Genomic DNA, 22,504 nt, shown 5'->3' on the forward strand with positions numbered 1-22,504 from the left:
CATGGTGAAACCCTGTCTCTACTAAAAATACAAAAATTAGCCAGGCGTAGTGGCACATGCCTGTAATCCCAGCTACTCGGGATGCTGCGGCAGGAGAACTGTTTGAGCCTGGGAGGCAGGGATTGCAGTGAGCTAAGAGCATACCACTGCATTCCATCCTGGTTAACAGAGCAAGACTCTGTCTAAAATAAGATAAAATAAAATAAATAAAAGTAACATGACTGTCAATTTGAAAAAAAAATCTCAATTTACAAAATCACTCTTAGAAATAATAAGTAAGTTTAGCAAAGTCAAAAGAAATAATTGTATTTCTATAAACTAGCAATGAATAATTGGAAATTAAAATTTCAAAGCTTGTACCATTTATAATAGCACAAAGCACATACAATATTCATGTACAAATCTAACAAAGTATGAGTAAGATTTATATGCTGAAAATCATAAAACACAGATTAAAAATTCTAAAAAGATTTAAATTAATAGAGATACCATCTTCACAGACTCGATACTGTTAAGATGTCAATTCTCTCCAAAATGCACTACATGGTCAACAGAATCTCAAAGTCCCAGCAAAATTTTTTATAGAAATCAACAAGCTGATATTAAAATTTACAGGGAAATGCAAAAGAACTAGAATACCCAAAATAATTTGTCAAAAAAGTACAAAATCAGAGGACTTATACTATCTGATTTCAAAATACACTGTACAGTGATTAAGACAATGTAATATTGATGAAAGGATAGACACATAAATCAGTGAGATAGAATAGAGAGTCTAAAGATAGAGACCAATGTATATGGCCAATTAATTTTTGACAAAGGCGAAAGGCAAGTAGAAGGAGAAAGGCTAGCCTTTTCAACAAATGAAGCTGAAGCAGTTCAATATCTGTATATGAAAAACAAAAACAACCCATGACCTATGCCTAGCACCATATATAAGTAATAACTCAAAATGGATCATACACTTAAATGTTAAAACTAGGGCTATAAAATTTTGAAAATAAAACAAGAGAAAATCTTTATAATCTTGTATTAGCCAAGACTTGTTAGATATGCTACCGAAACTATGACTCATAAAAGAAAAATTTTGATACAGTGGACTTTATCAAACTTGAAAACTTTTGCTCTTCAAAAGACACTGTTAATAAAATGAAAAAGGAAGATATAGACTGGGATAAAATATTTTCAAAACACATATTTCAAAATGACTTATATCTAGATTATATAAAGAAATCTCAAAACTCAATAAAAAATCAAACAACCCACTTTTTTAAATGGACAAAAGATGTGAACCAACTTTAACCAAAGATGATGTGTGAATCCCAAGTAAGCACATGAAAAGGTACTCAACATCATTAGTCATTAAGAAAATGCAAATTATGACCACAATGGCATAGATATCATTACATACCTATTGGAAAGGCAAAAATTGAAACTAAAACTAAAACAAAAAGATATTAACAGTATGAAGTTATATATAGCAAGTGAGTAGGACTGGAACATTCATACATTGCTGCAAGCAATGCAAAATGATACAGCCAGCCACTTTGAAAAACAGTCTGGCAATTTCTTACACACTTAAACATACATGTATCACGAGACTTAGCAATCTGACTTCCAAGTAATCACCCAAAAGAAAACATGTCCACACACAAATTTCATGTTCACACAAAATTCTATGCAAATGTTAATAGCAGCTTTATTCATAATCACCAAAATCTGGACTAAATGTCCCTCAGCTTATAAATGGATAAACAAATAGTAGTACATCCATACATGGAAAACTGCTTGGTAATAAAAAAGAATGAACTACTGATACATTGCAACAATATAGATAGACCTTATATGCATTATGATAAGTAAAAGAAGCCAGAGTCCAAACTATGGTATGACTCCATTTGTTTCTCAAAAAGGCAACATTTTAGGATCAGAAATAGAATCGGCATTGCCAGGAAGTGGGGATGGTGGGGATGACTGGGGATGGTTGACTACTAAGGTACAGGAGGTAATTTTCCAGGAAGGTAACTGTTCATTATCTTGATTGTTATGATAATTGTCAGACATCTTTGTCCAGAGTCTACACTTGTGTTAATTTCATGGAACTCTACACTAAGGGTAAATTTTGCTATATGTAAATTATTCCTCAAGAACCTTTAATAGATTCTACCTCAACTTTTCTCCTTAGTACTTTCTTGGAAAGAAATCTACTAAGTGAAAAAAGCCAGTGGAAGAATAATATAGATTATGACTTCCCAGTTATATGAAAAAATCTGGGGGGATGGGGTGGTTAGGTGGTGAAATATGTGTAAAATATGGAATGATTTTAACAGTAGTTACTTCTGTTAATGAGCATTTAATATGTAATGTTTTGTATTAAAAACAGTCTCTAACATGAATTAAAAGATATGGGAATGTTACCTATCTTTAAAAGTTTCTGAAGGCTTACTCATAATTCCTGTACTTATATCATGGACCTGTATTAATTTTCAGACTGGCACCAGTCCATGGACACCTTTGAGTAGTACTGATATAGATAATTTCCTGGAATAATGATGTAATATATATTTTCAAAATTAAAAATAATAACGAGCAATAGTGTAATATAAATATTATGTAACTTTTATTAAATTCATCTATTCTATTTCACCATATGTAGTGTTCCCAAGCAACAAAAGGAGATCATAAAGAAATATGTAAAATATAATCCTATCTATACTTCATAAATATGTGTCTTTCACATATATAGAAATAAAATTCTAACAGTTAATATATAAAAATACAAGTATAAGTAGTTATTTCTAAATATAAGCTTTATTCCTTTCCTTGGTATTTATTTTCTAACTTATCTACAATACACATGTACTACTTACATGATGAGAAAGAAATGTCTCTATTTGTTAAGTTGAGAGAAAGATTTGGAGTCTATCGTTCCATCTCAGAGGCCAACCTCATCATACCTGTAGGTCCTTTCAGCATATGTCAGTCGGGGTTCCTGGGAGACCAAAGTCTGGACCGCCTATTCTGAACAATACTGCTCCTTTCAAAACCTATATTTACTACCTTCCTACTGTGTGTGAAGGTACCACAGAGGACACAAAAATGTGTGGTACAGCCTGTGGCTTCAAATACCTCTAAGCATTTTTGGGGATAATGTGGCAAGGAGGGATTGAGGTCCCCAGAGGCTCTATGGGAGAAGGAAACTCAAGATGAGCTATCAACACCACTGTTATTAATGAGAAGGTAACACAGTTGAAGATGTTCTAGACACAGGAACCAGCAGAAGCCAAAACATCGGGTGGGGGAACATGAGACCTCAGCCTATTGTGACTATGATGCAGGTATATGAGTGGAGTTGGGTTGGTTATTTGGAACTTGTTAGTGACCCTGGTGAGGGCCACATAAAGGCAGCACCAGGAGACAAAGCCAGACAAGGTTTTAGCAATGTGGATACAATATGAGCAGTAAAGGAATTGGGACAAGACTTTTTAAGTAGGGCAATGAAGGAAAGGGAAAGATGGAGGAGAAGGAGGAGGAGAAGGAAAGGAGTATGGAAGAGGAGGTGGTAACAACATTAGACAAGGCTTGATTTTCTTTCTTTTCTTTTTAAAGAATCAATGAAACTTCATCTATCAGGTGGGAGAAGAAGCTAATGGTAAAGAAAGAGAGATATAAGGGACACAGTGATTTTGTTCAGAAGGCAGAGTTGCCGGTGGGAGGTCTGATGAAGGCAAGGAGGGGAAGATCTTTTTTTTTTTTTTTTTTTTTTTTGTCTATAACAACTCTCCGACTTGGCTGGGTGTGGTGGCTTGTGCCTGTAATCCCAGCACTTTGGGAGGCCAAGGCGGGTGGATCACCTGAGCTCAGGAGTTCAAGACCAGCCCAGCCAACATGGTGAAACCCCATCTCTACTAAAAATACAAAAAATGGCTGGGCATGGTGGTGGGCACTTGTAATCCCAGCTACTTGGGAGGCTGAGGCAGGAGAATCACTTGAACCTGGGAGGCAGAGGTTGCAGTGAGCCAAGATCATGTCACTGCCCTCCAGCCTGGGCAACAAGAGTGAAACTCCGTCTCAAAAAATAATAATAATAACTCTCCAACTTAGTTCATGGTGCCCTAATTGTCTCAGTAATGTTTTCCAGGGAGAGCCCATGGACTAAAAGAAATACCTAAGAGTTCCATTTTATGGAACAACTTAATAAGTACTTATGTCCTAATAACTCCATAGCCATTTGATTTTAAAAAATGCATAAATTGAAAGGAAACATTTTTATTTCATTCTTCAAGGTTCACACTTGTTTCCTAAAGGGATGTGTGTACCTACTGGGCCCTACACAACTTCCTTAATATTGGAATTGTACATATTAGGCACTGCCATCCACATTTCCTATTCCACACACACTTGCTTTTAATCACAGCAACTACCAAAAATAATATGCAGCTTTGCAAAGATACAGTATTATCCAAAGAATTGTAGCATGATCTAATGATGAAACTGTGAACCACCTAAGCTGGTAATTTACATGGAGTCTGTCAGATGTTACATGTGGTTGTATTGCCTTCAAATGTTTAAAATATCCTGAAGCATCCCTGTGAATCTGCTGCGGCACTCTGGGGAGTCTCAGCACACAATTTGGGAATGACAGGGATGGAGGAAGAGAGAGAGAGAGAGAGGCTGGATATAGGGCTTCCTAAGGTGAAGAGGAGGGATGTTTAAGCAGGTTCAGAAATAAGTATCCAGGTCATCATTGGGTGGCTCTCCAATAGTTGCAGCCCTCAATTTACATTTGTAATTAGGTTCTAAGCACCGGAAAGCTGTGCTAAGCAGATCCTGCACTGCATAGCCTACATAACTCAACATAATTTCAGGATTACCGGTTCTTACCACCCCAGCTTACCTGCAGGGTGTGAAAGTCCTCAGCTAATTGTCCCATGATTCATTAACTAGGGGAAATCATTTAAGTGCACACTAGCTAAACATTGACCAGGGTCACCATTTAGCCTTCAGGGGAAAATGACCCTCAACAATTTCCATACAGCCAAATTGTCCCACAGGCTTCAGAAATGCCAACAACCTACTCCTGAAATATGCCCTAGGGTTACTTAGCTCAGGGCCAAAAGAGACCAAGAAAGTGTCAAAAGCCAGTGAAAGGCGGATATGGTGGCTCACATCTGTAATCCCAACACTTTGAAAGGTCAAGGCACCAAGATCACTTGAGGCCAGGAGTTCAAGACCAGCTTGGGCAACACAGACCCCATCTCTACAAAAAAATTTTTTTAAAAATTACCCAGATGTGGTGGCACACACCTGTAGTCCCAGCTACTCAGGAGGCTGAGGCAGGAGGATCAATTGAGCCCAGGAGTTTGAGGTTACAATGAACCATGATCACCACTGTACTCTAGCCTGGGCAACAAAGAGAGCCTACCTCTAAAAAAAGGGGTGGGAGTTTGGGGATGAAGGCAGTTGGTGGGAGGGGGATGCATGGCAGGGAGGAAGCACCAGGGAGGCAGATCCTGGGGTGCGATGAGCAAGACTGAGCACCCCCAAGTGACTATGAGTGAGCTGCCCAAGGGCCATGAGGACTGCCAGGCTAAGAAGAAGTGAGGTATACAATGCCCAGGCTGCAGTCTCTCCAGGACACCCCATTTACTTTCTGATCCTTCAATTAAAGACATGCAGGGGAAGTGGACAAAGTGCAGAGATGGTGTCAAAGAGAAGGAATCAATCTTTATGAAGAAATGTTAATAGAGCCGAAGTTCAGCCCAGAAAGAAGTCCACGCATAACTTACCATGTATATAAAGATCTTACACACAACACACACACACACACACACACACACACACAAACACGTTTATTTCAGGAGGACATATTGGGGTGGGCATAAGAGAGGATTTCTGAAACACCAAAGTGAAGGATGCTGACATTTATTGAGTACTCGCTATTTTACAATGCTTACAGCAGATATGATTTCACAGTTGAGAAGAGCAGGCTTAAGGGTTTACTCATTTGTTCAAAATCACACAGCAAGTAAACAGCAGCAGTGAATCTACCCAAGTTCTTAAAGCTGGATTCCTTCTCCTTCTCTTACAAAGATGCAGTAATATTATATGTGGTAAAATACACATAACATAAAATTTACCATGTTGACCATTTCTAAGTATATAGTTCAGTAGTGCTAAATACATTCATGTTGTTGTACAGTCTCCAGAACTCTTCCTCTTCCAAAACCAAAACTCTGTACCATGAAACAATAACTCCCCGTTTCCTTCTCTTCCCAGCCTCTCACAACCCCTATTCTACTGTCTCTCTGAATATAAGTAGAATCATATCTGTCTTTTTGTGAGTGTTTTATTTCACTTAGCACAATGGCTTCAAGTTTCATCCATGGTGCAGCATGTATCAGAAGTGCCTTCATTTTTAGGGCTGAATACACTGACCACATTTTGTTTCTCCATTCATCTGTCAATAGTCACTTTGTTTCCACCTTTTGGATATTGTGAATAATGCTGCTATGAACATGGGTGTTCAAATATCTCTTAGAGACTCTGCTTTCAATTCTTTTGGGTATACACTCAGAAGCAGAATTGCCAGATCATATAGTACAGTAATTCTACTTTTAATTTTTTTGAGGGACCACCATACTATTCCATAGCATTTTTCATTCCCACCAACAGCACACAAGAGTTCTAATTTCTCCACATCCTCTTAACCTCTCTTTTATACTGCTGCCCATAAGCAACCAAACAATGAAATGGCTGCTGCAAAAACCACATATCCCCAACCCAAACCTAGCCATAGTGAAACTGGCTTCACTGCAGCTGCCCACCAACCCATAGCAGGATAGAGCTGAAGCTTGAGAAAACAAGCCCACCCTCTAATTCAGAAAGGCAGTCCAGGCAATGGCACCTGGGTCCTCATCACTCGGAGGGGCTACACCAACCCCTGAGACATTCCCCAGTATACAGGAGGTGCTTAACAGTAGCCCACACTCCACTATCCCCAGGTATCTCAGGTCGTCTCTCCTCCTGGTGCTCAGTTTATTTTCCACTGCTGACATTGCCAGTGACTACACTGAAAAGCTGTGTCAATCGCTTCTTTGTCTGCGAGAAGGGCATTTATCATTTGCTGTTCTAAATCTGAAAACATCATAACCAACTCGTGGGCGGTGGCTCACGTTACACTCTGTAATTTCAGTTAGTGAGTTAATGGGAAAGATGCATTAACATTCTGTTTGTGGTTTAAAATACATATTTACACAGTTTGACTTTTCATATCCCCAAACTTATAATTTATCCATCATTATGTTCCCCATTCTCTACTCTTAAACATTAACTGCCCTTATTTAGGTGATGAAAGATGGGGAGGGAGGCTGTGGTTGTACTGTGCATATGGAAAGCTGATCAGCTCAGAGCAGAGTGGTGCACTCGTGCCCAGTGGTCAGGGAAGGGAAAGGCTCTGTCGAAATCTCTCTGAGTTAATGGGTTTATGCAGAGCTGTCGCCTCCAAGCATAACAGACAAGGATGACTGAGCTGGAGTCTGCATCAACTCTACCATTTTATGTCCAACGCCAGACAGAGCCATGATTCTGAGCCTGCATACCAAGAGCTCAGATTCCCCTCAACGTGGTTGCAGAGGATCCCAGGACAGTGGTAAACTTTCTACTTCATCTTCCTATATGTTTTATTACAAAATGTCTTCATTTTTCACCAGTACAGTTAACTTCCCCAATTCATTCTTAAGTCACATGTTTCTCTGTATTTCCATTGACAATCAAACAAAGGGAGGAAGTGTTACACAGTGGAAAGGATGCAGGCTTTGGAGTCAGACCGCCCTAGATTCAGATCCCAGCTCTGCCATTTACCAGCTGTAGGAACTTGAGTGATTCACTGAAATTCTCAGAGTCTCAGTGATTTCATCTGTCACAGGAGGTAGATGAGAGTGACCTCATGAACAATGGCCAGTGTTTTCATCGTGTATCATGGCACTCTATTCATTACAACTAATTTAGTTCTGCTACAATCCTGTATCAAGAATGGCAAGAAAAGTGTCTTTTTCACCTCTAGCCTCAGTGTCTTGCTCAATGACTTCCATAGAGTAGGAACTTAATAAATGTTAGGTGTGTGTTGAATTAATCACAGGGACAGAATTGTCATACTCAAACTAATGAGAACAATTAGGAGGGCTTTGTCTAGAAAGAAAGTCAAAGACTGAGAAGGGATCCTAACAGAATCAATAGAATCACAAAGAAGACAAATAAAGAGAAAACAATTGTTCATTCTAGAATATGGGAAGAAGAAGGAAATCTTACAGCTTGAATGAAGAAGTAATTTTAAGATGATGGAAGAATTATTTTATTAACCTTGTAGATTCATTGCCTCCAGAATTAGTACAAGCTGAAATAACCAATATATTTCAAAAAAGTTTAAGTAAACCCTCCAACGAACCCATAAGGAATGGACTGGCCATTAACAAAAAAAGTAATTAAGAAGTAAGCTGGGTGCCCAACAGATTTCCCTATTGAGAGCCTGAGTTTTTCCCTTCTGCCCAGCTTCCCATCCAGATATTGTGTATCAGTTTCTAATTCACATTTCTTTCCCTTGGGGCCTTCTGTTTATTGGCAAGCAATTAAATCCCCACCCTCAAAGTCTCAACATACGTTTTCTCCAAAAAGTAGACACATTTTAAGAGAACCCTCCTAGAGATAAATCAACCCCATCCTCAATAGGAGGAATGAAGCTTTGCTGGGACAAGGAAGACACTTTGAGGAGAGGAAGGAGAGCATTCCTCACTCAGCTCATTCCAGGGACAGAAGATGGTTACAGGTAGAGCAGAAAGGAGCATCCTTTCCTCTCTGCTGTGACCATGACTGTCACCCAGCCTCAGCTAGATTACAACAATGATGGATCACTCTCTGCTCTGCCAGGTTTAGGTGCCACTGTTGGATAGTTCTGATGGTTAGAGTTCTTTTTGTGTGTCTGTGAAATTTTGTGTGTCTTGCTGTCAGCCAGGCTGGTGTGCAGTGGTATAATCATCGCTCACCGCAGCCTCAACCTCCTGGGTTCAAGTGATACTCCCACCTGAGCCTCCCAAGTAGCTGGGACTATAGGTACACCATGCCCAGATAATTTTTTGTTTGTTTGTTTGTTTGTAGAGACAGGGTCTCCACGTTGCCCAGGCTGGTCTTGAACTCCCAGGCTCAAGCTATCCTTCCACTCTAGCCTCCCAAAGTGCTGGGATAATAGGTGTGAGCCACCACACTTGGCCAGTTAGAGTTCTTGCTATATTTTCAAGCACTAAATTTGTGTCACTGAGCAATGGAATAATGATTGCTGGTTTATCTTTTCCTTCCTTTTGGGCCCCTCTATTTGCAGTTTCATTGGTCCTGCTTTTGGCCTACAGAGCAGGACAACAGACACGATCCCTCTTCCACATGAAGCCCTTCCAATATTGAACACAGTACCTCTGGCGCCCCCCTAGCTCTTTATTCTCCAGGCTAAATTCCCATCTCTCTCTACAGCTACACTGAGGACCTGGCTTTGAGAGACTCCTATTACCCTCCCAATATGATCCTGTATGACTAACCTTGCTGGGTAGATGGAAATTTTTGTCTCTCTTGGGATAATTACCAGCATGGGGTGTGGTATGCAAAAGCTTACGCTATGCAGAAGTTATAGAGAACACAAAGGCATAAAATTAGTGTCAGGCCCTCTAGGAACCTTAGAGATAACCCAGTCCCCACTCTGTTTGTAGATAATCTGAAAGTCACAGAACAAGTAAGTGGTAAAACCTGGTCAAAAGCCTTGGCCCTACAATTCCTAGGACAGAACAAACAGTTCTGCCCTACACTGCTTCCTTGGATGAAGACAGCTAGTACCTGACCTCTGTTTTCCCTGCTATAACAAGAATACCCCTGTGTAATTCCTCTACCTGACACTGGGGTGCACTGGCATGCCACCCGCCCCACCAGGCAGCTCTGAATGCTCGCCAATGCCGGGGATGATTTACAGGGCCTGTCTGGGAGATGATTTTCCAAGAAAACACTCCATATAATTGGCCTTTGGTATATCTCCTCCGTGGTGATTTATTTCTGTAGGACAAGCCAAAGAACGTCTCTCCCCACCTCTGCAAAACCTCCGGTCCCTGGCCTCAAAGTTCAGCAAGTTTCTGGCCAGAGAATGTTCTTCCTCTCCACCCACTCAGCCTTTTTTTCTGTGGTTTGCAATCTCATTTGCTAAATATACTGAGATGCCCTGTACACAGCAGTCTGCAGTTCTAGAATGTGCCTGACTTCCTTTGGCTGGGAGCATCACTCATAAATCACTGTGCTAGCAGCTGCCATCCATTTATATCCATGACCTATCAGGACTGAAAGCTCAAGTTCTTCCACGGTGATGCCTTTTTCATTCAGGCCCCTCCACGACAGTAAAACTCTCTCTCTCCCACACATATACACATGAGTATTTAGCTGTGTGGTAGGCATAGAGAAGGGACTTGGTGAACACTTACTGAATAGAATGTGTAGAAATATTCACAGAGTAACTTTAAACTTGGCCACTTACTTATGAGTGTTGAGTGATAATTGCATGCCTAAGCTAAACTGCTCTGAACACAAACCTGGATGATGAGTATGATGAAGCACATTCTCAGTGGAGGAAACTAGGGCTTGTTGAAGAAATAAACAGTGAATTTTCCCAGTCTTGCAAATAGCTTCTGACATTTACCAGCCTACAGCCACTTTTTACCACCCCCATTGACATAGCCATTCCCCAGAAGTCCCTGAAGGATTTCCAGAGGTGAGACAATCCCAGAGAAGGAAAGGTAGAAAGTGTAGGTTGGTGAGAGTGAACTCTTTCCCAAAAGTTAGGAGGGGTGCTCCAGTTAAACTCACCCCACTTAGCAGGCCCCCCGGCAAGGAAGTGCTCTGAACTTAGGAAGTGCCTAGGCTTTCCTGAGAATGGGGTAAGGCGAGGAACTAGAAAAAAATCAGAATATGTGTTCACTGGTCCCCAGAAGAGAAATTTGGTTTCATGCATGTCAAGGGAAGTCTTTAAACTTGAGAAGACTAAAAAATTGAGGGGGGATGGGTGCAGAAGAGTGAAGCACGAGAAGGAGGAGGTGGGAGGAGTCAGTGACTGATCCCCATTGCTGGGAACAGCTGCTGGGGGCAGATGCTTGTGTTTTGTCAAACAGTCCTCTGTCTACAGAGGCTATCTGCAGGTGAAATCCTTCATGAGGAAGAGGATGGGAGTGCGAGTGTGAGGGAGAGCGGGGAGGAAGCCAGTATCACTAGAAAAAAGGCTATGTTTAGCTTACATGGAAACAAACACCTGAGGCCAAGTCTACCCTGCAGACCAGAAGGATTTTCCAGGCAGGACTGTCCTCCCTTGGCTGTCCCAGGCAGACCAACATCCCACAGCATTCTGTGGCAAGATGGTGGGAGACAGGAAAGAGACCGACTCGTCAAGGACACAGGGTCAGGGTGGGGCTTAGAGAAAGGAAAGTCACTATCCCTGTGAGGTAGGGGCCAGGGAAAAGTAAAGTAACCCTTCCCTCCACCCCAGCCCCAGCCAGGCCATTCTTCAGCAGTGTGTGGGGCGAGCAGACTTGATCTTGGCTGGTGAAAGAGGCTTTCTCCTCCCAGCTGCTCCAGGGAACTGCTGGAAAATACAGTGCAAGATTGCATTACCAATTTCTGTTGGCCTAACACAATGAAAACCCACATCTAATTTGCTGTCCACTATCCCCCAGGTCCCCTTCAGCATTTACTGCTTTCCAAATATCTTCCTCCCATTGAATATCTGTGTTTCAGATTATTTGTCCCCAGATGTATTAGGATGCATTTACTGCAGCTGAATCTCATCTAGTGATTTCCTGTCCATATGCCTGACAACTCCAGGTCCCTTTATGTCATGTCTCTGTCATTGGTGAGGTTTGAAATACCTCTCCATTTAGGGGAAAATACAGATATAATTAGCATATTCTTTACAACCTTCTCTAGGTTATTAACAAGGATGCAGAGTACAACTAAAACAAAAATCCCAGTGCCACCCCATGGCCTCTGATTCCCATCCCGCGTCTCTCTCCAGTGCTGCAGTGAAGTGGTCCATTCAGTCCACTGAAAGAGCTTGTGCTGAGTTCCCTCAGTCACAAAATAGGCAAAAGGACCCTTGGTCCAGTGTAATGAAGATGACATTGAGCAAGGACCTAAGAGAAGTAGATTCTAGTCCCACCTCTGCTATTAATGAGCAATGTGACCTTGAGTAAGCCGCTTCTATAGTCATATGGCTAATTGTGAATAGGTTCACTGTTAGTCCTCATAAAAGAGCAAACGAAGATATTAATAATTCTGATAATGTCTTAACAGCGGCTAATTTTTACTAACCTACTACTAAGTGCCAGATACTTTACATACATCATTTTTAACCTTCAACATAAACCTATGAAATTAAGTTTCAAAGCTGCATTTGCCAACGAGAAAACTGAACCAAAAGAATTCAAAGGACTTGCCAAAGGTCACAATGATTGAAAACTGTGACTTGAACTGAGTATCTTTCTGGTTTTAAAAAAACATAGTATGGCTGGGCACAGTGGCTCATGCCTGTATTCCCAGCACTTTGGGAGGCCAAGGTGGGCAGATCACCTGAGATCAGGAGTTCAAGACCAACCATGGCCAACATGGCGAAACCCCATTTCTACTAAACAAAAATACAAAAATTAGCTGGGCACAGTGGCACATACTTGTAACCCCAGCTACTTGGGAGACTGAGGCAGTAGAATTGCTTGAACCTGGGAGGCAGAGGTTGTGGTAAGCCAAGATCACACCACTGCACTCCAGCCTGGGTGACAGAGCAAGACTCCGTCTAAAAAAAAAAAAAAAAAAAAGAAAAGAAAGAAAAGAAAAAACATAATATTCCTGCTGAGCCAAGTCCCTTGGATACTAAGGAAGAGGTGGTATCTCAGTTAATGGCTTCTCCTCCATCAAGTTGTCCCTTTCCCTAGCCACTTGTCTACACAGTCTTCCTCAGTTCATGGATGTTGCTCAGGAGCCCGAAGCCCTCTCCTAGAAAGAAAGGCTCAAGTACCCTGAGAGGTTCACCACCAAGTTCCATATTCAAGTAAGTAGGTGCTACCAGGAAGGGTTCCTGGTCAAATGAGCTTGGGAAACACACGGTTAAACAAGGTTGAACCAACTTCTTCCCCACAAGACACACTGGAGCCTTTTTTTTTTTCTTTTGAGATGCAGTCTAGCTTTGTCACCCAGGCTGGAGTGCAATGGCATGATCTCAGCTCACTGCAACCTTTGCCTGTCAGATTCAAGTGATTCTCCTACCTCAATCTCCTGAGTAGCTGGAATTACAGGCTTGTGCCACCACATCTGGCTATTTTTTTTTTTGTTTTTTTAGTAGAGACTGGGTTTCACCATGTTGGCCAGGCTGGTCTCGAACTCCTGACTTCAGGTGATCCACCCACCTTGGCCTCCCGAAGTGCTGGAATTAGAGGTGTGAGCCACCACACCCAGCCATGAAGTGATTTTATTTTATGCCTATGTTCTAAAACTATTTAGGTATGGTGAGGCCAACAGATCAGAAGATGACTGCCATTGAAAACATAGCTTACTCTAGTTCCCAAGAGGAGTGGGCATGCCATGTTACACGGGGCTGCACAGGGAAGCATCTGGGTAGGTGACAAGGCAGAAGGAGGGAGCAAAGTCTTGATTGTGGTGGTTCTGGGAAGAGATGGGCCAGGCAAGGTTAGCAGAAGTAGGATTGGCTGTCTTGACTGGTCCTGGGATGATTAGGGCAGAGGAATACTGCCTCCTAGAGTGTAAGAGCCAGAGAGAAGAGGTGGTTCACAGTAGGGGCTCTGGATTTGTTCCTTTGCATATGAAAGGCACACTTCTAAGTGAGTCATTTGCAATCTCTAAGAGTTGGCCAGCCCTGGGAGGGACAGTCTTTCCCTGGTTAGCCCAGCCCCAGATGTCAGTTTATCAAAAGCACAGGAAACAAGCAAATATAGTCAATGCAATCTAGGTCATGTTGCCATGCATCCACTGAATCCCTGCTTCTAACTGTTGCTCAGTACTCCAAGGCATCTACCACATTTTACCTTCCAATCTCCCGGAATTTCCTTCAACTCAAAGCTGGCTTCAACTTTCTACCACTACAAATAATACATTAAAGAAAATCCTCCTATGAACCTCCTTATGGACCTATGCAAGAATTTCATTGGAATATTTATCTTAGAGTAGACTTGCTGGGCACAGGGTATGAGTATATTAATTCAGCTCAATGAAGTCAGCTTATACTCCAGAATTACTGTAATTCTACCAGTAGGGCATGAGGGTTCCTATAACCCCACATCCACTAACATTTGCCATTACCTGGTTTTTCAATTATCGCAGCCTAATGGGTACAAGGTGATCATTTATTCTTACATTAATTTACATTTCTCTGATTTCTCTGAAGTCTGATCTCATTCAGCTTTGTTGCTTGTAACCACTCAATACAGGTTTCTAGGCCAACTCTTGGTGAGCAATAAACATCTAATGGAAAATGCTAGACATATTTCCTTTGAGTCACAGGTACAAAGGCTGCCTAGTTCTGGCTCCTCTCACCAGAAACCCACAGGCAAAAGCACTAACTACAACAGATACAAATAAATCTGTTTCTTGATTTCGTGGATGACGCAACCATTCAGAAGACAAACCTTGCCATGTTGGACAGCTCACCCCAAAGTGACAGGCAGGGAAACCCAGGCTGAGGCAAGGGTACAACTCAAATATCATATTTTCTAGGTAAACTTAGTACAGTCATCCCTTGATAGACAAAGGGAATTGGCTTGAGGGCCCCCTGCGTATACACAGATCCACGCATAGTCAAGTCCCATAGCTGGCCCTATGGAATCTGCACATATGAAAAGCTGGTCTTCCATATACATGAGTTTAGCACCTTGAGAATTTCGATTTTTGATCTTCATTTGGTTGAAAAAAAATCCTCAGGTAGGTGAATCTGTGCAGTCCAAACCTGTTTTGTTTGAGAGCCACCTGTAGTTAGAGGCTGAAGGATGAGGATTTGGAATTGCAAAGAGTTACCTCATACCCAAGCTACTTGGTTCTACAGCACTGAAATCTTAAAATAAGAAGAGATATTGTCTATTAAATGTAAGCCAATCAAAGCAGAAATCTATATAACAAAGTAAGGGATAGTGTTTAATATATGTATTATGTAACATGCATATATAGCTATACAGTAAATACATAAACATATAATGTGTTCATCTGGTAAGCATGTATGTATGTACACACATACATTTTATATACATGTGCGTTTCTGTAATTTTTCTCCCTGTCAAATAAACTACAAACTACTTTATAAGTTTTACTCAGTTTAGTCCCTGTTTTCAGATCCAGAAGAGCAGAATACTACTTGTATAGATGGATTTTCTTTCATCTCATCTTAGGCAATTAGTAGGATTAAAAGAAAGCAAAAACCTAAAACATTAAAAAAAAAAAAAACATGTTACATAAAACATATATCATCCTAAACACAATCTGTGGCTATATCTGATTTTATATAAAATGTACACACCATAGGAAATCCAATAGTGATACTTTTATTTATTTTTGAGATGGAGCCTCACTCTGTCACCCAGGTTGGAGTGCAGTGGTGTGATCACAGCTCACTGTAGCCTCCACCTCCCCAGGCTCAGCCTCCTGAGCAGCTGGGACTACGGGTGTGCACCACTATGCCTGGCTAATTTTTGTATTTTTCGTAGATGGGATTTTGCCATGTTGCCCAGGCTTTTCTTGAACTCCTGGGCTCAAATAATCCTCCCACCTTGGCCTCCCAAAGTGCTGGGATTACAGGCATGAGTCACTGCCTCCTGCCAGATACTTTTATTGGAAAAAAGAACAAGTGATAAGTGTGACTACTACTAACTAGAAGCTAATACAAAATCTGATGCTGAATGCACTGGGAAACATAAAGGTGTCACAAGGGCCATTCCAGATATTTCTCTCACAACTTTATTTTCTTCTCTGCCTGCAATAAGGAAGTCTTTAGTGAAAGCGCTGAACACAAACTGGCTGTTACAGCCGTGCTTCCCACCAAGGGCTCTTGGATGGAGGTGTCATGGAGTGAAGACACAGCCCACCCTGAGAGGAGAGATTGCTGACTTGCTAACTCAAAATATAAGCAAGCCCTGACATGCCACAGGCTGTTGAAGAGACAGTTGCTTTTGAGTACACAGCCTATTCTACTCTCTGACTTATGTAGATGGGACAAATGGTGCCCTGGGCACACTCATCCACACATCAGCCTGAATTAGCTAGTAAATCACAACTGCAGTAGCTAATAACAGCCATAAAGCCTTTTGAATGTTACAAGGTGTTTATAATGGGCAACTCAGTATGATTTATATAAAAAACATGAGTCAGCTCCTGAGAGAAAGCTGATATGTGGACAGTGGCCTTGTGGTGTGACCTCTAGCAAGCATCCAAATAAATTGCAGAATTGCAGAATTTCCCTCTGGTCCAAGGCTGGCCACTGTCTCATACAGATATTTTCAGAATAACACTTGGTGAGAGAATTGAGTGCTGGTGCATTGGGTCTTCCCTGGTATTTGGCCATGGGGAAGAAGGTGACTGTCTCAGTATAGCTCAATGTAGTAGAAGATGCTAAATACTAAGGGATAGTGTAGGACCATCCCTAAGTTTGGCCCCATGGGGTATAACGGAAGGTAGATGAGATACATTCCTTGCCCTCCCACTTGGGAAAGCAAGATGGATACATTAAAATATTGGAAAATATAATATGATTTAAAGATGTAGTTAAAGGAAAGCTCTAGGGTCTGGGAATTCTGAGAGGGGGCTTCATAGAGTACAGAATATGTGTTGGGCATTGAAGGATTGATGAGAGAAAGAAGGTAGGATGTATATTCCCTAGAAAGTGGATGAGTGAGTGAAGAGATTGTGTGAACAATAATGAAGGCACATCTATTTTGAAGTGAAGGGAGGAGGAGGAGGAAAAAGAACTTGAGACATACACTGATCTAGTTAAACTGAAAAATACACTGAAGAACAGTGGGAAGTTAGGCCAGAAATCACAAAACAAAATTCAGAGCTGGCAGAAAATTACCACAGATGCCCCAGACAGAAGGCTCTGTGCTACGAAGTTTACAAAATTCCTGGCAGGTAAGGACCAACCCACCTAAAGAGACTGACAAGAAGAAGGCAGGTCTCTTCCCTTACTCCTAACTGTTATAAAAGCTGACACGAAATGACTTACCCAGAGCATTCTTTTTAAGAACAAAAAATCCATCTCTATCATTACCAGATGATTCTAGACTAGAGCCATGGTCTAGCCTCTGATGCCCTGGGAGGAAATAATTTCATTACTTTTGCTTATTTTCTTGTTTGCTTTCCATACTTCTCGGGCCTTTCCCTTTGGTTTAAATATTTTGATGTAAGGACTTTCTTTTTCTAATGGGATTTTGGTCTTCTGGTGTCCAACTAATTTGGGCCTCCAACCCTTTTTCTAAACTGCCTCCAACTCAATGGGACTTTATTGTTGAAAGCCACATAGGGCTTTTCACATAAGGACTTCCATACATCTGAAGAGACCCACTTTCCACTCCTCCTGGCTGGGCTGTGTTTTCTCTAAGGAGCCCATGTGGTCAGCCTGGAGGGAGGCAGATGACATGCATCCTGCCCATCCACCCAGAAGTGTGCAAAACTGCACACCCAACTCTCTATCATTCTTCCCTCCACAGTCAGATCAAACGGCAATCTAAAAAACCCTTTGAAGAATTCTGTTCATTCAATTCTAATAGAATGTGATGATAAAAAGGGAATAAGAGTACTATAAGGCACAAAGGTCAAATTATTTAAAATATTCAGTCTATAACATCTGTAGACTTCATCAGGCATACAAAGGAGAAAAAATTTGTAGGCACCCAAGCAACTGTAGAAGAGGTCAGCGTAGTGAGACAGAGGAAAGACTTGAGTCCATCTTCCCTAGAAAGTGCTCCCTGTGAAGGCTAAGGCTGTTTTAGTTTCTTTTCTACCCAAATCCTTCCAAGGACCCTGATATACAAAGTAAATATAAGGTGAATGAATGAGTGGGAAGAAGAATGGAAAAACTGAGGCTTGGTGTTAAATGGGTAGAAACTAGCCAATGGGTGAGAAGGAAGACCTTCCAAAAAGAATCACCTGAAATCCCGTTTTTTTTTTTTTCTTTGAGATGGAATCTCACTCTGTCGCCCAGGCTGGAGTGCATGGCGCTATCTCAGCTCACTGTAAGCTCTGCCTCTTGGGTTCATAGCATTCTTCTGCCTCAGCCTCCCGAGTAGCTGGGACTACAGGTGCCCACCACCACACCAGCTAATTTTTTTGTATTTTTAGTAGAGACAGGGTTTCACCGTGTTAGCCAGGATGGTCTCAATCTCCTGACCTTGTGATCTGCCTGTCTCAGCCTCCCAAAGTGCTGGGATTATAGGCATGAGCCACCGCACCCGGCCCTGAAATTCCTTTTAAGCTGTTTGGTGGAATGCAAAGAAAGGGAGATGCCTCCATATATTAATTCCCTCATCTTCTTGATAAATATCCTAAATCACCTCATCTTGGTTTTCCTCCTTCCAATAATAACAGGCCCAATAATTTTCTCAAAAGTTGGGAATTTCTGGTGCTCCCCTTCCATTATGGAATGTCTGTGCTTAAATAGGGGAAGGTCACCTGTGTGAACAATTGTTCAAGAGTTAATATTGGCTGGGCGCGGTGGCTCATGCCTGTAATCCCAGCACTTTGGGAGGCCGAGATGGGCAGATCATGAGGTCAGGAGATCGAGACCATCCTGACTAACACAGTGAAACCCCGTCTCTACTAAAAATACAAAAAGTTAGCCAGCCTGGTGGCGGGCACCTGTAGTCCCAGCTACTTGGAAGGCTGAGGCAGGAGAACGGCATGAACCTGGGAGGCAGAGCTTGCAGTGAGCCGAGATCGTGCCACTGTACTCCAGCCTGGGCGACAGAGCGAGACTCTATCTCCAAAAAAAAAAAAAGAGTTAACATTGCAGTTAGGGGTAGGAATGAGAATACAAGTTGAATATATCCAGGCCAAGTATACCAGAGGGTATGGCCTGAGAAATGAGCTAAACCATATTCTTTCACAGCTTGAAAATACTAATCATGGGCTTGAGATAGTTCATTTTCATAGATGGCCTGAAAATGCCTCAGTCTTGAAGCTTCATCTGTGTCACTTTCCATCTAAACCTCTGGGTGACAATGTCATTGCTGCTTGGCAAAGTTAAAAGGTACCCTATTTCCTGAAAAGCACAGGATCTTGAGCAGATTCTTCTGCCCTCATCACTTCAAATTACTTTTTAAGGCTCCAGTAGAATTCATCCTAATTTTGAAACTCAAATGATGAGATCATAAATAAATGGTGACCTCCCAGAAAACACTGAGAAACTATGACCCCGGAAACTCTACTTCCTTCCTTCTAGCATGATCATGTCCCTGATAGAGAAGTGATCTGTCTCAGTTCACTTTAAAAATATGAATATTTTTCCTTCCCAGTGGTCATGGATAGCATAAATTGCCATTAGCCATGACAAAGACAGATAACCTGCCCTACAGGAGAGAGATAGCAGAAAGGCTGAATTCGTTGCCATTTTCCTATAGCTTGAAGATCTCCAGCTGTCTCTAGTGCATCTCAAAATTTCAGCCCTCTAGAAAGCTTGTTTTGAATAAAAGTGAAGCAAAATATACTTTTTCTCTTAAAAGAGAGTCTGGTTGCCATCACCTCTAAGTAGGAGGATGGTGCCTGGCTCTGAGGCTCAAGCAGGGTCAACAGAACCAGGATATGAATATGTCATCTTCCTCCCTTCCTCCCTGGTCCTGCATCCTCAGCCTATGATTTGGGGTGGGAACTCCTGGCCCTGAGGCATCTTCTGCCATGTATCTAAAACCAAGAACTGGTGTTTTGAAGATGAGAGCTGTGGCAAGCTAGACATATAAGACAAACAGTATTTCAAGGCCATGTCCCTGACTCCCAGAAGTGTGGAGAAGTCCAGGTAACATGGAGCACAAAGAAAAGTAAACCCTAGTCCCAAACTAGGTCACGTCAACATTATCTTCATCAGGGGGATTGAGGAACCTTTGGAGGCTAACAATTTTCTTTCTATTCCTGGCTGTAAATGCAACATATTTGTTTGTTGTCTGCCTGGCCCTTGAAAGAGCTGCCATTTCCATTTTGTGCTTCCTGAGGGAACTTTATGGACAGGGACCTGGTGTTGGTTGATGACTCTGGCTCTCCTTTCCCGAATCATGTCATCTCCTCCTGAGCCGTGAAATCCCCAGAATGGCCAGGTTAGATATCATGTAACAACACAGCACTGGGCCAAGAGGAGGCCCAGGTTTGAATCTCACTTTCACTTTTCTCTGGAACTGTCAGTGAATCCCACAACTCCTCCGTCTTAGTGCTCCTTATTTGTAAAAAAGGCACCACCTCATCTGTCTTATCCTCTCATGAGGATAAAATGAGATCATGTGAGTGACAATGCTTCCCACTCTCTATCTTCACATTCAGGACGCTTACATAAAAATAACTACAAAATATGCAAAAAAATAAAGAGGCAAAAAGGAAGAAAGAGAAAGAGAGAGAGGAGGAGAAACAAAATTGTTAAGTCTTTTTTTTTGAGACAGAATTTTGCTCTGTCGCCCAAGTTGGAGTGCAGTGGCGTGATCTTGGCTCACTGCAAGCTCCGCCTCCCGGGTTCATGCCATTCTCCTGCCTCAGCCTCCCAAGTAGCTGGGACTACAGGCGCCCACCACCATGCCCGGCTAATTTTTTTGTATTTTTAGTAGAGACGGGGTTTCATGGTGTTAGCCAGGATGGTCTCGATATCCTGACCTTGTGATCCGCCTGCCTCGGCCTCCCAAAGTGCTGGCATTACAGGCGTGAGCCACCATACCTGGCCCAAAGTTAAGTCTTTATTGGGCACGAAGCCCTGGAATAAGTGCTTTATAGTATATTCATTATTTCCTTTAATCCCTTAATCCAGCAACACTTTCAGGTAGCTATTTTTATTAACCTCATTTTAAAGATGAGGTAACTAAGGCAGGTACTCATTTACTCAAAATCCCATAGCCAATGGGACAGTGGGGATTTGAATCCAGGTTGAACCCTAAAATCTGGGTCCTTCAGGGTACCATGACAGTAGGCCAGATACTGGATCCCTACCTGACCAAGATGCCAGCTGAGGGACTGTGCACCATCCAGGTCACAAAACCATAGGGAGACCCTCAGAGTTCATCTGCACCACTGTACCCATTTTACAGATGAGCAATCTGAGTCCTAGAAGACGAACTAGACTTGCCCAAGGATTCACAGTAGCCGACTGTTGCAGTGGGGCTAAAACACAAATGCTCAGTATGGTAGATGCTGACTCAGTGTTCACTAAATACACTGACTTGTGTTTTGGAGCACTCATTTGAGCTGCTGTATTAGTTTTCCAGGGCTGAAATACAAAATATCATTGATCAGGTGGCTTAAATAATAGACCTTTCTTTTCTTATAGTTCTGGAGGCTTGAAGTCCAAGGTCAAGGTGCCTGCAGGGCTGGTTTCTCCTGAGACCTCTCTCCTTGACTTGTACAGGGCAACTCTCTTGCTGCCTCTTTACATGGTCATCTCTCTGTGCATGGGCACCCCTGATGTCTCTTTGCATATCCTAATCTCCTCTTCTCATAAGGGCAACAGCCAGATGAATTAAGGCCCACCTTAACAGTCTCGTTTTAACTCAATTACCTCTTTAAAGGCCAGCTACTTCCAAATGCAGTCACAATCTGAGGTGAGGGCATCAACATACGAGTTTGGGGGGGACACAGGTCAGTGCACAATGTCCGCATTTCCCAGGCTCTTTTGCAGTTATGAATGTTGGTTCACATGCCTGCGTTTTGGCCAATGGGCAGAAGTGATGTGTGCCACCCAAAAACCCAGACTGTGAATCTTCCTGCTCAATCCTCCATGTTCTCATGCTTGCTCCATCCATGGGCTGAACCCAGGAAGGACTCAAGGCCCAAGAAAAATGCAGACCACTGCATGGAAGAGGCTTAGGTCCCTGGATACTCCTCCCTCCCTATCAAGGAGTTATCAGTGAATGGAGACTGACTAAACCACCAGATCTGGGACTGTTTGTTACAGCAGTTAGTTTCCCCTGACTAATACATGTAGCTCCTCAACCAATATTCTTTCCATAACACATCAAGGGTCAATGAATTTCACCTAGGAGGAAAAAAAATGACAGGCTGACACCAGCTCCAAAGTCAGTGAACAATTCAAGTGGGCTGCAGACATGACAGGAAAATCTACTTCCTTTCTTGGGGTTCCAGGCATTTTAGTGAGCATAGTCCCCCAGAACCGCCTCTGACTTACAGTCTCCCATGGGTCTCTGGTTCCTCCTCCTTATATAGGGTAATAACTGGGAGGGGGATGGAAGCTGTAGAT

General features: G+C 42.2%; 1 protein-coding gene across 6 annotated transcripts in view; it reads right to left on the bottom strand.

The window, feature by feature from the left end:
- The window catches only part of LRMDA (leucine rich melanocyte differentiation associated), a 1,147,456-nt gene that overhangs the window by 473,021 nt on the left and 651,931 nt on the right, over nt 1-22,504 (bottom strand). The window contains exon 6 of one of the 6 annotated variants that reach the window (XM_030940314.1): nt 9,225-11,659. The exons of the other annotated variants lie outside the window; for them this stretch is intronic. Within the exon in view, the coding sequence (XP_030796174.1) occupies nt 11,582-11,659 (78 nt within the window). The 3' untranslated portion in view covers nt 9,225-11,581. Of the gene's footprint in view, nt 1-9,224; nt 11,660-22,504 lie in introns of those variants that run through there. 6 annotated transcript variants of the gene reach the window in all.

The sequence above is a fragment of the Rhinopithecus roxellana genome, chromosome 11, assembly GCF_007565055.1.
Source record: "Rhinopithecus roxellana isolate Shanxi Qingling chromosome 11, ASM756505v1, whole genome shotgun sequence".
Classification (NCBI taxonomy): Eukaryota; Metazoa; Chordata; class Mammalia; order Primates; family Cercopithecidae; genus Rhinopithecus; species Rhinopithecus roxellana.